Source organism: Aphis gossypii, chromosome 2 (assembly GCF_020184175.1).
Source record: "Aphis gossypii isolate Hap1 chromosome 2, ASM2018417v2, whole genome shotgun sequence".
In the NCBI taxonomy this organism is placed as follows: Eukaryota; Metazoa; Arthropoda; class Insecta; order Hemiptera; family Aphididae; genus Aphis; species Aphis gossypii.
The window spans coordinates 11,854,214-11,870,265 of record NC_065531.1 but is presented as its reverse complement, the minus strand read 5'-3'; the positions used below and the strand labels follow the sequence as shown (position 1 = coordinate 11,870,265).

General features: G+C 28.5%; 2 protein-coding genes across 6 annotated transcripts; one reads left to right on the top strand and one right to left on the bottom strand.

The window, feature by feature from the left end:
• Nucleotides 1–88: 88 nt before the first annotated feature.
• LOC114126174 (endoplasmic reticulum metallopeptidase 1-like) lies at nucleotides 89–9,897 on the bottom strand. Of its 4 annotated transcripts, none has more exons than XM_050201648.1 (15): nucleotides 9,875–9,897; nucleotides 3,781–3,856; nucleotides 3,118–3,703; nucleotides 2,799–3,058; nucleotides 2,613–2,733; nucleotides 2,378–2,553; nucleotides 2,188–2,317; nucleotides 1,871–2,100; nucleotides 1,609–1,801; nucleotides 1,363–1,547; nucleotides 1,126–1,281; nucleotides 841–1,049; nucleotides 664–779; nucleotides 408–583; nucleotides 89–329 (listed from the first exon to the last, which is right to left on the bottom strand). In XM_050201648.1, exons 2-15 carry the CDS (start codon nucleotides 3,793–3,795, stop codon nucleotides 165–167), a joined length of 2,718 nt encoding a protein of 905 aa, XP_050057605.1. In that variant the 5' UTR covers nucleotides 3,796–3,856; nucleotides 9,875–9,897; the 3' UTR covers nucleotides 89–164. The 4 variants fall into 4 exon arrangements, with proteins under 4 accessions (XP_050057605.1, XP_027845864.2, XP_027845862.2 ...); XM_027990063.2 differs by lacking the exon at nucleotides 9,875–9,897 and adding an exon at nucleotides 4,682–4,962; XM_027990061.2 differs by lacking the exon at nucleotides 9,875–9,897 and adding an exon at nucleotides 4,356–4,621.
• Nucleotides 9,898–10,012: 115 nt separating this feature from the next.
• Nucleotides 10,013–15,258, top strand: LOC114126175 (uncharacterized). Of its 2 annotated transcripts, none has more exons than XM_050201650.1 (3): nucleotides 10,013–10,401; nucleotides 12,495–12,547; nucleotides 13,789–15,258. In XM_050201650.1, the coding sequence occupies exon 3, from the start codon at nucleotides 13,954–13,956 to the stop codon at nucleotides 14,728–14,730; it is 777 nt and encodes a 258-aa protein (XP_050057607.1). In that variant the 5' UTR covers nucleotides 10,013–10,401; nucleotides 12,495–12,547; nucleotides 13,789–13,953; the 3' UTR covers nucleotides 14,731–15,258. The 2 variants fall into 2 exon arrangements, with proteins under 2 accessions (XP_050057607.1, XP_050057608.1); XM_050201651.1 differs by lacking the exon at nucleotides 10,013–10,401 and adding an exon at nucleotides 10,824–11,118.
• Nucleotides 15,259–16,052: the final 794 nt, after the last annotated feature.

The following is a 16,052-nucleotide window of genomic DNA, read 5'->3' as shown; positions in this document are numbered from 1 at the left end:
GGAATACAATCTAATAAATTAAGTTTAACATAGAGAGAAAAAAGATCATATAAGTAGTACCAAAAGGAATTGAATTACACGATACCAGTCGAGTTTAATAATTGTCTATTAAACATCGTAAATAATTTATAATAACAAAGTCCATTAAATATAAGTGTTTGTGTTTACAAAGTGTAAGATTTATAAGCCGAAGCCCAACCAGTCGTAGTAGTCCATTGTGGGAGTTGATTAAATAATTTTTTCAATTCAGGTGTATATTGATTTGGACCGTGCATTCGATGACCAGATAATCCAATTTCAATTTGAGGTCCCACATGAGTTTTGGGAACCTATATAAAAATCAATATTAGTTTGACATTTATTTGCGACAGAACAACGAATATTTATTTATTCTGTATAATATTTACCTCAATATCGATCCAAAAGTCCCATGGAATAATATCGTTGGCACATGAATAATACACAAAATAAGTAGGACGGTCATTCCATAGTGGTCCTTTGAGAGGTTCGCCATCACTTAAACTCCAATCTTTCAGCTTAATACCATCATATAAAGATAACATGAATGTTATATGATCAGGACCTGTACATCAAAAAAACATTGTTTTTATTTTAGAAAAAAAAAATGAAATGTTTTTTAAAATTAAAAAAATTAATAAATACCAATTGCAGAGAAAGAGAGCCTTTGGACATTATGTAATCTGTGATCCCTGTATGTTAAATTAAGGCTTAACGGTATTTCAACATCTAATGGTTTCGTATCAATCCAATGAGTCTTCCTAAAACATTTAACAGTTTAAAATGTTTATATATACAAACTAACAGACTAAGACAACAAACCATATAAATGTAATAACTGGTATAAAGTATGGTAGTCCACAGTACAGCTCATTGTTACACTCGTCCTGACTTATTTGACGAGCATTTATCAATTCAGGTACATGTCTAACAATAGATTGTGGACTATTCACATCCAGATTTACAATCCACAAACCATTTTGATGATCCCTCAGCGAGCCATTATAGCCATAAAAACTGCGTTCAACATGCTGTAAACAATAATTTATCAAATAAAATTTCACCATAGTGAGAAATTCAGTTATAAAAAAAATAAAAATAAATTACCGCTATCATAAACCGTTGTGGTGCCAAATTATTAGGATCACCAGAATACGGAAATCCAAGTGGCGTAAATACCAAAACTAGAAATGAAACTAATAACACCACTGCTAATGAACTAAACACAGTGTACACTTTTTGAAGTAGTAATACCAACGGATTCTGAACAAAAAAATATATATGTATTAAACATGTGTGTCAAAAGTTATTACTTATAATTGTGCCAGCTATGATATAACTTACATAAAAACTGAATACAAGAGTGAACATAGCTGATGTTATGAGTGACATAACCGATTCAGCATGATTTCCAGATCCTGATCGTCCCATAATGGGAACCACTAAGAGAAGTGCCGCTTGTATCATGTAAGCAGACAACATGAATGGGACAAGCATACAGCCCCAATGTAACCATAATACTTTATATCCTAATTATTACAAAAATATATATTAATTTTAGAAAAGTATTGGTAATTAAAAATATTTTACCATAATCATTATTCAGTATGGTGTTATGTAATAAAATACTGATTGTGTTACAAGTAACAAAGAGAGCAACAGCAAATCCTGACCTAATACGTAGTAATACACATAACAAAAGAATCATAATATACAACAATTGATTGCCATCACGAGAAATGCAGTACATTAAGGATTGTGGGTAATGGGTTCCTTTTTTACCCTGTGAACAAAAAATAACAGATGATTTTCAAGTATTTAATCAAATTAGTATAATAACCAGTAGCCATACCCATAGGAATTTACGACCAAATAAAACCAACAGAACCATTGGTACTAAAATAGTTGGTGTAATATATAAAAATAAGAGCCAAGCTGGTTGAGCAAACCAACTCAAACGACGATCAAGCATCACAACAGTCAGTGATAATACAGCTATTGTGAACAGAGTTGCTAACCATATTAATACAGTTAAGCTTGAGCACTTAAAACATGATTTAAAATAATCTTTAACACTAAAACCTAAACAAAAAAAAGTTAATTTTAACCAAGTAAATATGTGACTACGTCTAACATAGTTTAAATAATGAATGTAATTAAATGTTTTACCAGTAACACGAGTATGACTAGCGTTGTACAAAATTACTAGTAGAGAAATAATAATCACACTAATATTGATTATATCGGATAATACTTCACTCCAATGAACAATAAATATACCCAAAAAATCAAAAAACACCTATAAAGAATCCAACATAAATATTTATAAAAATAAATAAATAAATAATAAATTGTTTACTAAATTTCCCGTGCTGTACTTTTCAACATCTGAAATTTGTACTGAGTTCACTAGTTTTAAAATTAAAGGTAACATATTATCTCCAGTCCTTTGAAATGTACCAAGAGGAATTTTATCTACCGTGTCTAATTTTGTATGGTAAACATAACCATTAGCTGACCAAGCGAAATCAAGACCTGAAAAAAATAAAATAATTAATTAAAAATATTATTATTCAATAATTAAACTGTCATACCAGAAACACGACCAAAGTCACGAAATATTCTATAGTCAGTATCGCCTGGTATAATGCCGCTTTGAAATATTTCCTGAGCCATAGAAGAGGCCAAAGGATAGGGCACAGTATCCGAATAGGCCTGCAAATTAAAATAAAACATACTTAATACAATAAATTTAACCCATTATGGATTTCAAGTTTTACTTCCAAAAGCCACGGATGGTTAGGACCAACTTGAAATAGTATTTCTTTACCGCCAGCACCACAAGCTTCCATGTTGATAAATGCCCGTATACTAGAAGCCCATTTATGTTGAGTAATGAACCCATGTGATGCCTGCATCATATTTTCTTCCGCCCCATTGAAAAGAAAAATGATGTTATTTTTTAAAGGTATTTTAAGGCGTGATATTACACGTAATAATTCTAACATAATTGCACAACTAGCACCATCATCACTTGCTCCTGTAAAACAAAATTATTTATAACAATTAAAAATTTTTTAAAGTTTTTTTTTATATTACCAGGGCTGTCCACGACTGAATCAAAATGGCAGTTAATCAGCAAACTATGACGAGATGCTTTAATGGGACCAATTTTAACAATAATATTTTGTACATTCCTATATACATTTGTCATTCCATCAAGGAATTGCAACGAAAATGCTCCACTAACCCTTTGTAGATCCCATTCAACTTTATGTGAAGGATCAGCTTGTTCAATAATTATCTTAATTTCATCTAATAATAATTGCACTGCTAAAATTTCATTTTCTTTACTTCCTACAGGTCTAGGTCCCATTGATGTCAATTTAACCAAATGATTTCTAGCTCTTTCAGCTACAAATCGGTCTGGATGGTTGTGTTCATTAGATAGTGTCACAGGTTCGGGTAAACTTTTTTCGAGTATAGCCAAAACTGTATAAAAAGCAACTGAAATTACAATACATAATAAAAAATGATGAGGTCCTGCAGGTGTTGATCGTATTCCTTTAGAGTTGTTTTCAAATTTGAATGCTGAATCCTTCACATGTTTTGGTAAAATATCATATTGCTTTGATGATTTTGTTCGGAAACGTAATTTTGCATTAAAATTTGAAAATGGTTCATTCTAAACAAAACATATAATTAATATTTGTTATATTTCGAGTATATTCTAATTAAAAAATTAATAAAATGTCTCATTACTTTGGCACCAATCATGGTTAGTAAATCCTTTGTTTCTCAGTAATCTTTGGTTTGCAAGTGTTTTTCGGTAAACATCCTAATAAAAATTAAATATAAAATAGAATTAACAATGGTATAGCATTATAAGTTAATTATTTATTACTTAAATACAAATAAAATTTATTTGCATGTATTACTAAAAGTCTTAAAATCTCCAAATATTTTAAAGAATCGACATGTTAAATCAAATATACTTAAATTGTACTAGTTATATTTCATTATTTCAACGTATTAATATAAAATACTCCATTAAAAAAATTAATACAACTATACAGCAAAATCTATTTTAAAAACGCTGTCGTAATGTAATAATAAATTTGTTATTTTTACATTGTTTTTCTTACTGAAGCACAAATAAAACAAGATAATAATAAACATATTTTATTTTAATTAAACGCTTTGATTGAACGTATTGATCACAATCGAGATTGAAACATTAAATTCGAAAAACGTGATTTAATCCGTGAAACTTTAAAATATGCAATATTCACAGGTCTAAAACCAAAATACGTAAAACAATAATTTATTATAAATACCTATTTCATTAATCGACGCTTACCCAAAATCGTTTTAGGTAAGTGAATGATTTATATTTATTTTATTTTTTTTTTAATAGGAATCGTTTTACTGTACGTAAGTCAGTCTTTAAGGTTTTAATACAGACAACTGACGTCTGATTATAGCTGAATAAATAATTGAAACGCGTATATTGCTCAATAGCGTTTTCTTTGTGAACCAAGCATTAGTAATACGAAGGATTCCGTAACAAATGACACAATGTATTATACGGTGTTATCGTCTCGTAACCACAACTACTGTACTATCAATTCAAAATAACAATAATATCATCATCGTATCGTACCTTATCGGGCCAACAACTCGTATCAATAATAATTATTCATGACGTTCTAGGATATAATATTATCAGACAAACGATTCCAAAGAGTGTATAATATACTATTTCCAACAGAGATTATAGTGGTAGATTCGGTCGATTCGCTTCGAGAAGAAGGAACTTTGGCGGCCGACTTGTGCGCAGGGGCGTGGTTTCACTTCGCGGTCAGCACTCGGCTTGAAGTTCGAGCCGACTCGGCTGAGTCACCCAGCCCGTAGCCGAGGATCTGACCTCCGCCGACGGAAGACTCGTCACCGCAGCTGATGTTTCCACGCGGTGTTTAGTGTTTACGCTCTTGTAAACAAATATTAACACACAATCTCGTGCAAATACGAGAATAGTGCGTACGTGATTTTTCTTCGACCTATTGTATAACTAATTTATTGTTAAGAGTAAAGGCCAAATCCGGTTACTACGGTTTACGACACGGCTATTAGGCGATAGACCGTATTGCACACGGTAAACATTGAACGCACACTTAAAAATAAACCAACGACGATCGAATAACGCCGCACGAGTCGTTTTTTTATGTTACAGGAGGTACCTACTACCTAACCCGACCAAAATTATCTATAAAAATAAAAAAATTATACATCGCGTCGATCCAACGCGGTTATGTAAATTATGTTACAATAATTGTACGGGCGTACGTTAATAATAATATGTTCGTCTATCAATGCATTTATAAACGTTTTATTTGATTATAAATGTATACAACGACAATTATTAGAAATTAAAACATTTATCTGCACACTTCAAACGATTCGCATACGTTAAAACGGTACCTAATTATTAATAACGAACAACGATCAGAAATATTATAAAAGGGTTGAATACAGTGTTACTGTCCAATGTGTTTAGAGTTAGGTACGACTTTGGTCATCACTTTAATACGTATCTATCTAAACTCTAAGATCAAACTTAGTAATATGTACTTAAATGTAAAATCGAGGTGGATATAATATATCCACCTTGTGTAAAATATTTAGCCTTCTGGATGTATAAGAAAGAGGAATATAATTTTACTATACTGTTATTTGTGAGCAGTAACATCAAAATTGCGTATATATATGTATAACATAACTTTGCGTCTTTGCTGTATAATATATTTCATCTTTAAGTAAGTCACTGTAATGAATGTATCAAATTTAGATAAACCATTGCTACGATGGTTTTTGTATTAATATACATATTTATTATTATTATTAAGTGGTAAGAAAATAAAAAATGTATGAATATTAAATGGTAGAATTATTATTATATTATATTAAGTATTTATGTCCTATTAACTTATTTTTAATATGCGTACACGATGCACATAATATAGGTACAATTATATTAATTATTATACATTATAATATACATTTATTATTTGTATTAAAGTATCAAAATATGAAAACCGCTTTTCAATTAAACAATTTTTGTTTACCTCGATCTTTGAAGCCATCATTAATACTCTCTACTCTCTAGTTCCTTATAGCATTGTTTTTAAACTTTTTTATATTAGCAATTTAATTAAGGCGTTCTTAGGTAGGTAGCGTAATTAGTATCTAAGCCTACTGATGTTGTGTACTTTTTTTTCATACTTTTTAAATATTAAATATTTGCCATATAATAATAATATATTGTTATATTAACATATTAGGTAAAAGCCCATAGGTATTGATTTTAAAAAATTCCATACATAACTCATTTTATTTCAAATCTATTTTTTATATATAGTTCATGCTGTTGATTGGTAGATGTTTTTTAATCGAATTTATTTACAACTATATGTATATATACACAAGTTATAATTTCGTCTGCTGAACTCAACTCATATATTTTATGAGATTCTTAACATTTCTTTTTCAAAAACTGACCAACCTTTCACCTCGGTCCTTACTCCTTTGTTGTTTTTAGTTTCTAAGCCGTGTTTGTCTGTACTGTTTGTTTACTTTTCCTGTTTTTTTTTTCTAAGATTAAGTGGAAATCACCCATGGTAATGACTATAATGAGTAATTATACATTTATACATTATCGCTGTCTTAGTTATTTCTAGGCTCCTAATAGCAATTCATCTTAAAAGTTATTTCGTCATCTTCACTAACTTGTTGTTGGAGAGTACGAATGATTTATAACTATCATTTATCAATATATAATATTATGTACCTAATAATAATAATATTTGGGCTGTCTTAAATTGTATCAGTATAATAATATTCTTTCATTCACAAAATCAGAGGCGTAATTATGAATTGGAGTCCCCGGAACAGTATCAAATAAGTGTAGGCCCCAATGCCCCATCAATTTATGTTACCAACATTCTTCTCACAGTACAGTCATACCTTTAAACTGATAAAATAAAGCTTGTTAGTTGTTGTTACTCTTTGATTCATTTTGCACTGTCTACATTTTTTTTTCAATTATAATAATATACTTACACAAATTAAATCCAGCCCATACTTTTTTATGAAATATGACATATTTTGCACTTTTTAATCCCTATAACGGTATGACGTGAATTTTAAAACAAAATTAAAATAATTTGTTAAAAAACGTAATAATAAAAATTTACGAAGGTCGAAGTCCCTTCCAAGTCCAAGCCCCAGGACATTGCTGCAGTATCTTGCCATACTGTAGATATACGTAAGTGATCCCCATAATTTATATTTTCTGCTGACAGTCCCCGTTATTCCCGTTATTTGTTTAGTTCATTAGAAGTATTGTAATTCTTATTTTTCTCTTATTTATTTCCACCATATTATGTATCATTTTGAGATCGTCATTGCAGAAATCTCAATCATCACTGCATCAAGTTTCATAAAATATCAAGTTTTGTAAATTTAATTTCTCGTTTAAGTTGTTTAAATCTTTCTGGTTTTCGTAACGTTCCTGTTTTAGTTGAAATAATTTAATTTTTAATATTTTGTCTTCCCTTTGGCATAAATTTTGTTATTCTGTAATTCCCTACTGCAATCCGAATCTCCAGTTTCTCGATGCCTTCTCCATTGCAGTAGTATATTTGGTATCCATTATTTACAAGAATTTATACTTAATTTTAACAATTTTGTTCTATATGTCTAAATTCATTTTAGTCGTATTTTACGACGGCCTTAGACTACCATAACTTGTGAGTGTATTCTAGCCCACAGGGGTTGTGTATCTAATAAGTAAATTATAAAATATTTAATTAAAACCAATTATGTAATTATAAAAAGATTTCTATTTATTATTAGCAATAAAATGACTCATCAAATAAATATAATATTAATACATAATGTTTTATAATTATAGCTTATCATTTTAATTAATTCATAATAATAGGTAATTATAATATTAAGAATTTTCTATACATTATTTTATAGAACGTATAATCATATTATACAGTCATTTTATCGTGCATCATGTATTTACAGTAAACGCTAAATGAAACTTGAGTAAATGAGTAATTAGTATATTATATTCAACTCCAACACAGCAAAAAGCTTTTAGTCTAAGAATAATATTTTCGAATTAAGATAAAATAATTTTAATCAATATTTTTCATTTGAATAATTAATTTTGTCAAATTATCAATTTAAATACAGCTTATGTATTTTATAAATTTTTAAATTGTTATAATAGTAACTTTTGAAGGTCCTAGTATTAAGACGCTTCACAATAATACAAAAAAAAAATGGATAATCTAATCTCTGAATCAATCCACATTCCACATTTTGTTTTAATCTATATTTGACATATATTACATATTTACATTAGTACATAATATTATCTTGTCATATAATGAAATATCATAGATCATCTAATACTAGTTACTAGTAATACTTATATCATAGGTGCCTACTTAATTTATATACCAATGGACCTTTGCAAGAATAAAACGCAATCGACGTATTTGAATATTTCATTTACTAGATATAATACATTTCGTATCAGATTTTTTACATTTGAATGTAATATCAATTATTATTATACGTTATAACTTATAACTAAACAAAAAATAATTATCAGTTAATTAATTATAGTAATTTAATAATTAATAATAAGTAATAAATTATCTGTTAATAAAATATTATAATTATCAAAGCACTTATATAAACATTATTATGGATTATATAATAATATATTACTAAGTATAATATATGTAAAATTATTATTTTATCCTTGATAGATAATATTTATGTTTCAAGTACCTAACTGTCCAAATTTAAGTAGTTATTAGTTTATTACAATGAAAATTAAGCTACACATTACGCATAAATTGCAGGAGTAATTATAAATTAATACCTACAACTTAGAAGAAATAAAATAAACAATAGGTACTTAATTGATTGTTTTTAAACATTTTTTTTATTTATAATATCCATTATAAAGAGTTGAATTATTCTCCTTTTTAACTTAAAAAATATTCTGGTTAAAATAAAGACATGCAATGTTTTTCTGTAATTGATAATAATTTAAAAAGGTAGTTAATGATTAAACATTAAAATTAAAACTTGTTAATACATTACTTACTGCAGTACCTGAACATAATATACATAACAAATTGTAATATTTAAAAAGTAACACTTTTGCCTATATTGCTATTAGGTATAAATAGGCTAAAAAACATCTCATATATTTACTAAAACCTAACCTAACCTCTCTCGAATAATTACAATAGCCAGTAGGAATCATTAAATTATTTAATCTGTGTCTACAAACAATGTCATAGTAGCAAAAAAAAAAACTAGAAATATTTTTTAATGCCGATATCAAAAGACTAAAGAAATATAATAATAAATTGTCAAAATTAGTAGTGAAATTATGAGTGATATGGCCCTTCTTACATGCCTCTGCAGACACCTTTGTCAGAATCAAAATGTACGAAAATAATCTATATAATATACACATTGTTTACTGCGACCCAAGAACGACGACTTAAAGTAACAATCACTATTTAAATTCTTACTGCATTACTACATAATAATAACATAATGATAATTTTATATTGATTTTAAATGACTGCTGAATTATTAATTAGCTTTTTCTGCAGATTTTAAAAATTTATACAATATGTACAAGACGACATTTAGATTTCGAAATGAAGAAGTTCCAACTTTTAAATTTTTGGAAAATATAATTATTAAATTTAAGTTTATTTAACTATATTATGTAATGTAGTTAGTTAGTACCTACTTATAATTAAATGGCGTATCCGTTGGTCAAGAATTGGATAAAATTTAAAAATTAGCCACTATCAAATGAGAGATACAATGAACGAAATAGTTCTAGTTCATAATAATTAACACTATAATAAGACGTATATAGAAGTTAATGTTCCGTATTTCCGATAATTATGAAACCGTTTTGAAAACAAAAATTATGAATTGTAAAATATATATTTTACTAACTCAGTGAAATAATCACGGTTATAAAAAATTTTAAAGGCTTTTAAACACTACCATATAAACTGATATCGGCGTACAAACATATGGATTACTCATAAATATATTGTAATTTATAGCAATATAGTTTATATATTATAGTGGGAGGGGTAATATACTACAACTCATAGGAAAACAATCATTAAACATTTTCGTTATTTTCATACTGTTATTATACAAAAAAAAAGTACCTAGTGTATCATTCAGTAAATATTTATAATAACATAATCAATATTTTAGAATTAACAAAATAGATCTGTATATAAACTGTAAAGTGATGTAAGTATCGTTATTATTTTGACGGTAGTTCAACTCAATAATTATTTATACATAAAAAATTTAAAAACTAATACGTTTATAACAGGTTAATACTTAAATTAAATAATACCCAATTTATAACTATTATTTGTGTATAGTTTTGTTTTTCTTAAATAAAAATCTAGGTAAAGCAAATAGATGGTATTTGCTGTTTGGCATTAGCTGGTATTAGGTACTTAACATAATATATATTAAATTATATGATGTATCCATTAAAATTGTTAACCCATAGGAATAAATCACATTGATTCAACTACAAAATATAAGAACACTTGTTCGTTAATAACGCAGGTATTGCAAATAAAAATATATGTATATACATTTAAATTGTTAATATGTAATATTTGTTTCTGACTTCTGTGTGATAAAAAGAACAATAGATATTACCATTGCAGTACTATCAATACGTAAAAGGCGAAACAAACTTAGTTTATTATTCGATACAATTTAAATTGCATTCGTTGATTTGTATAATAATATATTATATATATTATTATATATTATAACTTCAAAATAAAAATTAAAATCGAGTCTTTATAAACTTTAAATCAAATGTAAAAACGAGTTATACATACTTATATATTAATGTATTATAAATACCTTAAAAATAAGTTTTTATTTTAAATATCTCATTCGAATTTTAAACATCTAAAGTTTGTTTTTCAATTTGGGACTCAGGTAAGCTTAAAATATATATGCAACTATAAATAATTATTTTAACACAGTTTCTAGGTATTATATTTTATATTAAAACCTTAAACCTTTAGGAAATAGTTCATTTAAAATACAATTTATTCATTTATTAATTTTATTTAAAATATAACTTATAATTTTTTAAGTTTATTATAGTGAATGCGCACAAGCTTGTAATCAAATTATCTTTTTTTATAAAATAATTAGGTTTCTATTTTGCTAACGATTCGATTAAATATGTAAATTTTAAAAGGCTATTAAGCATATACGTATCATGCACAAAAAGTTGTGGGTCGAATTTTAATTTAATTACCTATGTTAATATAGGAATGAATATAATGTATATTAGAATTGGAAATAAAAAACCGCAGCGTAATCGCGATATTATCAAATAGTACTATATTTACTTAAATACATATTAAAAATGATTACAAAAATGCTTACTGCTCACTACAGTTTACACCTATTTGAAAACATAATTATTTTGTTTGATAAAAATGTATGATGTCAGTACGGATCTATATAGGTAGCCTGTAACATAGACTTTTGTTAGTTTAGTGTATTTTTAACCATGCAACATCGTTTTGCTTCGCTTATCTCGCTTGTTTTGGATATATTACTATATTAGATGTATATATATGTACACAATTTTTGTGTGAACTGAGGTCAACAGGTTTTTTATAAATTTATAAACCATATCTAACATATTCTGTGATATACCTAATATAAATCTAGTTATTTATTGTATAATTAGAAACCTACCGGGATAAAAATATAAAATAGTATTTATTTATATGTTGAGTTGTTAGTGTACTTTTGTAGAGACAATAGGTAGGTAGACGTACACTGTGTCAACTGTGTGTAAGTACACACTATATGGCTAATATACTACATATATAACTGAATAGATACTATATAATAACGGAATTAATGCAGTACCTACAACCAAAATGTAAATTATTTTTTAGCCACGTATACGTTGTACGATGGGTATCATAATATTATTATCATAAGTATATAATATAAAACAACTATTTCAAAAGTACGTTTTTAATATTTCTCATACAAGGACAAACAGCAGACTATTGTTAAAAAATTTAACAATAACCTATATTTTAAATGTAAAAACATTGTATATTTATATTACTTATAAAGTTATGTATGTAAAAATGATAATTCATATAAAAGATAAAACAAAAGTTATTGACACAAAGTATCTATCCATAGAAAATATATTAATAATCTATTAAAGAAGTGACCAACGTCCAATACTGATACAAAAAAAAATGCTCACAACTTTAATTTACTTATAGGTATTATATTTATATAAGTATAAGGTATTATTTGTTTTTTTTTTATAGTAAAGCTCTACCGCCTGCAATTTCAAATCAATTGTCAAAATAATAAATAAAAGGTATGTATTGTAATAATGAATAACTATTGTTCTTAAATGTATATCACTATAATTAAATTTTTCAATACAATTTTATCTAAACCGTGTATACCTACAATCAATCTCTTTACTACAATATTTTTTGAACTCCACCTCCCCCCCCTTATTTTTTATCACTTGGTTTGCATCAGTATTCAGTATCATTATTTAAATAGGCATTAAGTTATAAAATAATGTTTAATTGGTTTGATAAATAATTTCAAAATTAATAAATTATTAAACACCTATTATGGTATTATACATTTATACCTATATAGGTAAATGAACTTATACGCATGCTCACGTTTATTAAAAATATACTTAGGCGCTTTAATGTACCTAATGAAAGTAGGTATACAAAGTGTACATCTTTATTGAGGAGTAAGTCTCTGTAGTTTGTAATGTATATATTGAATTTGAATTCATTAATAAATCATTACATTTATGAGAACAATTCCGCGAACGGTTCTACAAACTGTCTATGAGCCTATATTACTAAATATTATATTTTTCATTTATATTGCTTTATTAAAATAATCTATTCTAATTTTAGTCATACGGACATACAGTGGATTGAATTCATTTAAATAGTGTGGGTGTAAATGTGTTATATAAGATAATAGAACCCTCATAGTAAAACTTTAGGGTTTAAACGTTAAAACATTTTAATATAAGATAAATATAATATAGTAGATTGGTATGGCCTATTGCAATATTTTGCAGAATTTAAACATAAGAAATTGTGTATTATAGGCAAGACCAAATTCAAATTATAAATAATGTAAGAAATAAAATATTTCTTCAGTTTTGACAATAACTTACTAAGTGGATACCTATATGAGTATATGACTATTATAATTTTTGTAAAAAATGTTAGCAATAATTTTTTGATGCACGGGTTAGGCGAATAGGGTTAATAGCCGTAATAAAATAATTTTAAAGTGTTTCGGCACACGTCTATGAGTTTTTCATAAATATACATTCCTAAATACCTATAGTTCCTTTATCTATTAGATAGCGTAAGTAGTTTAAACTAGTTTTGCTATGAGAGGTTGAATGAATTTATACACTGAATGGTGAATATAGGTATTAATGTATAATAATAATATAGGTAATGTTATATTTAAATATTTAATATTCTCACCCTACCTAATTAATATTGTATAGGTTAGTTTTAAATATATTATATAAATACTAATACTATTAACACTATATATACACAGCATAACAACTGCAGCGACGAGGCGGACGCTTAAACATCACATGTATCGTAATACCATTGATACCGTGGTGTACACACGGACTATACCATAGAGTCTGCAAGACGAAATATGTAGATAGATATTATATACTAGGTATATACTTACCAAAATACGTCGGACATCGCGATGATGGCGGAAGATTCCTACTGCAGTTGCAGCACGACGGCGCCGGACGACAGTTGCAGCTGTGACCGACCGGATGTTCACGGGCTCGATTTGGCGACTTCGCAGTTCGAGGTCGTTATTCGTCAACCCTCACAGACGTCGGACTGCAGCGACAAACCGCAGTCGTCGAAGAGATCACAACGCGCGTACAGTTCGATGACCGTGCAGGCCGGAAAGACGAACGACGAGGTCCGGAAACAGTTTACGGGCAGCGCGGAAGCGTTGCATCGCTCGTCGGCGGACGACGAGTACTGCGACGGCCGTCCTCCGACCCCAGAGCAGCGCAGTCACAGCAGTGAGCTAACAGCCGTCGGCCCGGAAGCTCCGAACTTGCTGCGGACTACCGATCCGCAAGCTCTACCCGACATTTCCACCACCGAATTACAGGTTGCAGCAACGGACCAGCAGCTGCGAGAGTCCGACTTCTGCGCAACCGATGACCCGCCAACTGCCCAATTCTATACAAACGACTTCTGCGCGGTAATAATGCCTAACGCTAGTGACGACTTTGACGCGGTGGACTTGACGGTAGACGACTACCGCCCGAGATCCTTCGACGTTGACAGCTGGGGAGACCGGGGGTCCACGATTGATTCGGTTCAGGCTCGATCTCTGGAAAGTGGAACGTGGGGGATCGGGGTACAGCAGATGACTAGAGACGTCCGGAAGGAAAATGGTTCGCTGTGGACGAGGATTAAAAATTACATATGTGACAGACTGTGCTTTCGACGACGGTAGATAATAATTATTAATGTATAGAAGTATAATATTCGAGAAATAATTTTCCTTATGTTAAGAGAAAATTAAAAGATCCACCGAAATTAAAAAAAAAAAAAAACAAATTGCACCTACTTATATACATCTAAACTATTTTTCATTTAATGATGTTCTTTTCCGCACATTTTTGGTAATTTGCAGGGTCGTACCATATTGATATATGTATACTTATAATAGTTTTCAATTTAAACCCTCTCGATAAAAGCCAAAAGTTATTTCTGCGCAACCAGTCGGTAACCTGGTTGGGACCACTTCTGAAAGATTTTCTTACAAAAAAAAAATGTATGAAAAATAATTCAAAAATTAGTCGTTTGCAAGTATGTATAAGTATAAAGGTGATTATGTGGATAAACAGTTTATATCTCGCGGAGATATGTATCACCATTTAGAGGTTTTGAATAAGGGAGGGAAGAGAGAGCAATAATTTTGATGATGGTCATGTTATTTTTTTGTTTTTTGACATCCTTTTCCACATTAAAATGACGCCACTGATGTAACAGTTTTTTTTTTTTTTAATATGCTATAAATGAATATCATTAATCACAAAAATTAAATTATTAATTAGTGATGCTAAAAGCAAAATGATACTAACATTGCTTTACACTAGCCTAAAAAGTAAAAATTCATTCAAAACACAAAATCATAGTAAAAATTGTATACTTAAAATGAACTTTTCAAGCTTTCATTTGATCAGTGCTTTTTTTTCTTACTTCCAAATGTAAATAAAGGCTATAATACCTAATATTTTGGTATGATTAAGGAAACTTTCTATATGTCAAATTAATACATAATATTATACTCAGAAAAATTAAATCGAATAGTTTTTTGAAAATCAATACTGTCACAATGACTATATTTTAACGATTACCGATGCATTATTGTTTTGAAATGCAAGCGTAATCATAAAATAATAAAATTACACACACTTATAAACCAACGGCCATAACTGTCATTAACTGGGATTTAAAAGTTATAGTGCTCATAGTCATAACCCATAATTAATAAATATACATAGATAAAGAGTGCCAAGAAGTCCTGTACACAGTCAAGCTCGCATATAGAAAAAAACAGTAAAACTTGGGTGAATTTTAAGAGTTCTTGTAGTGATGAAAGGCTAAGCATTGGGTACTAGAAACAACTATTACCTAAGTGTCTAGAATTCCTTAGATTCATATTTAAGCTAATGTTAACACTTTAAATAAAAATGGACAATGTACTACGTCCATTGTTTGCACACAATCCATATTTTGTAAAAGGTAATTTTAACATTTTATAGTAAAAGC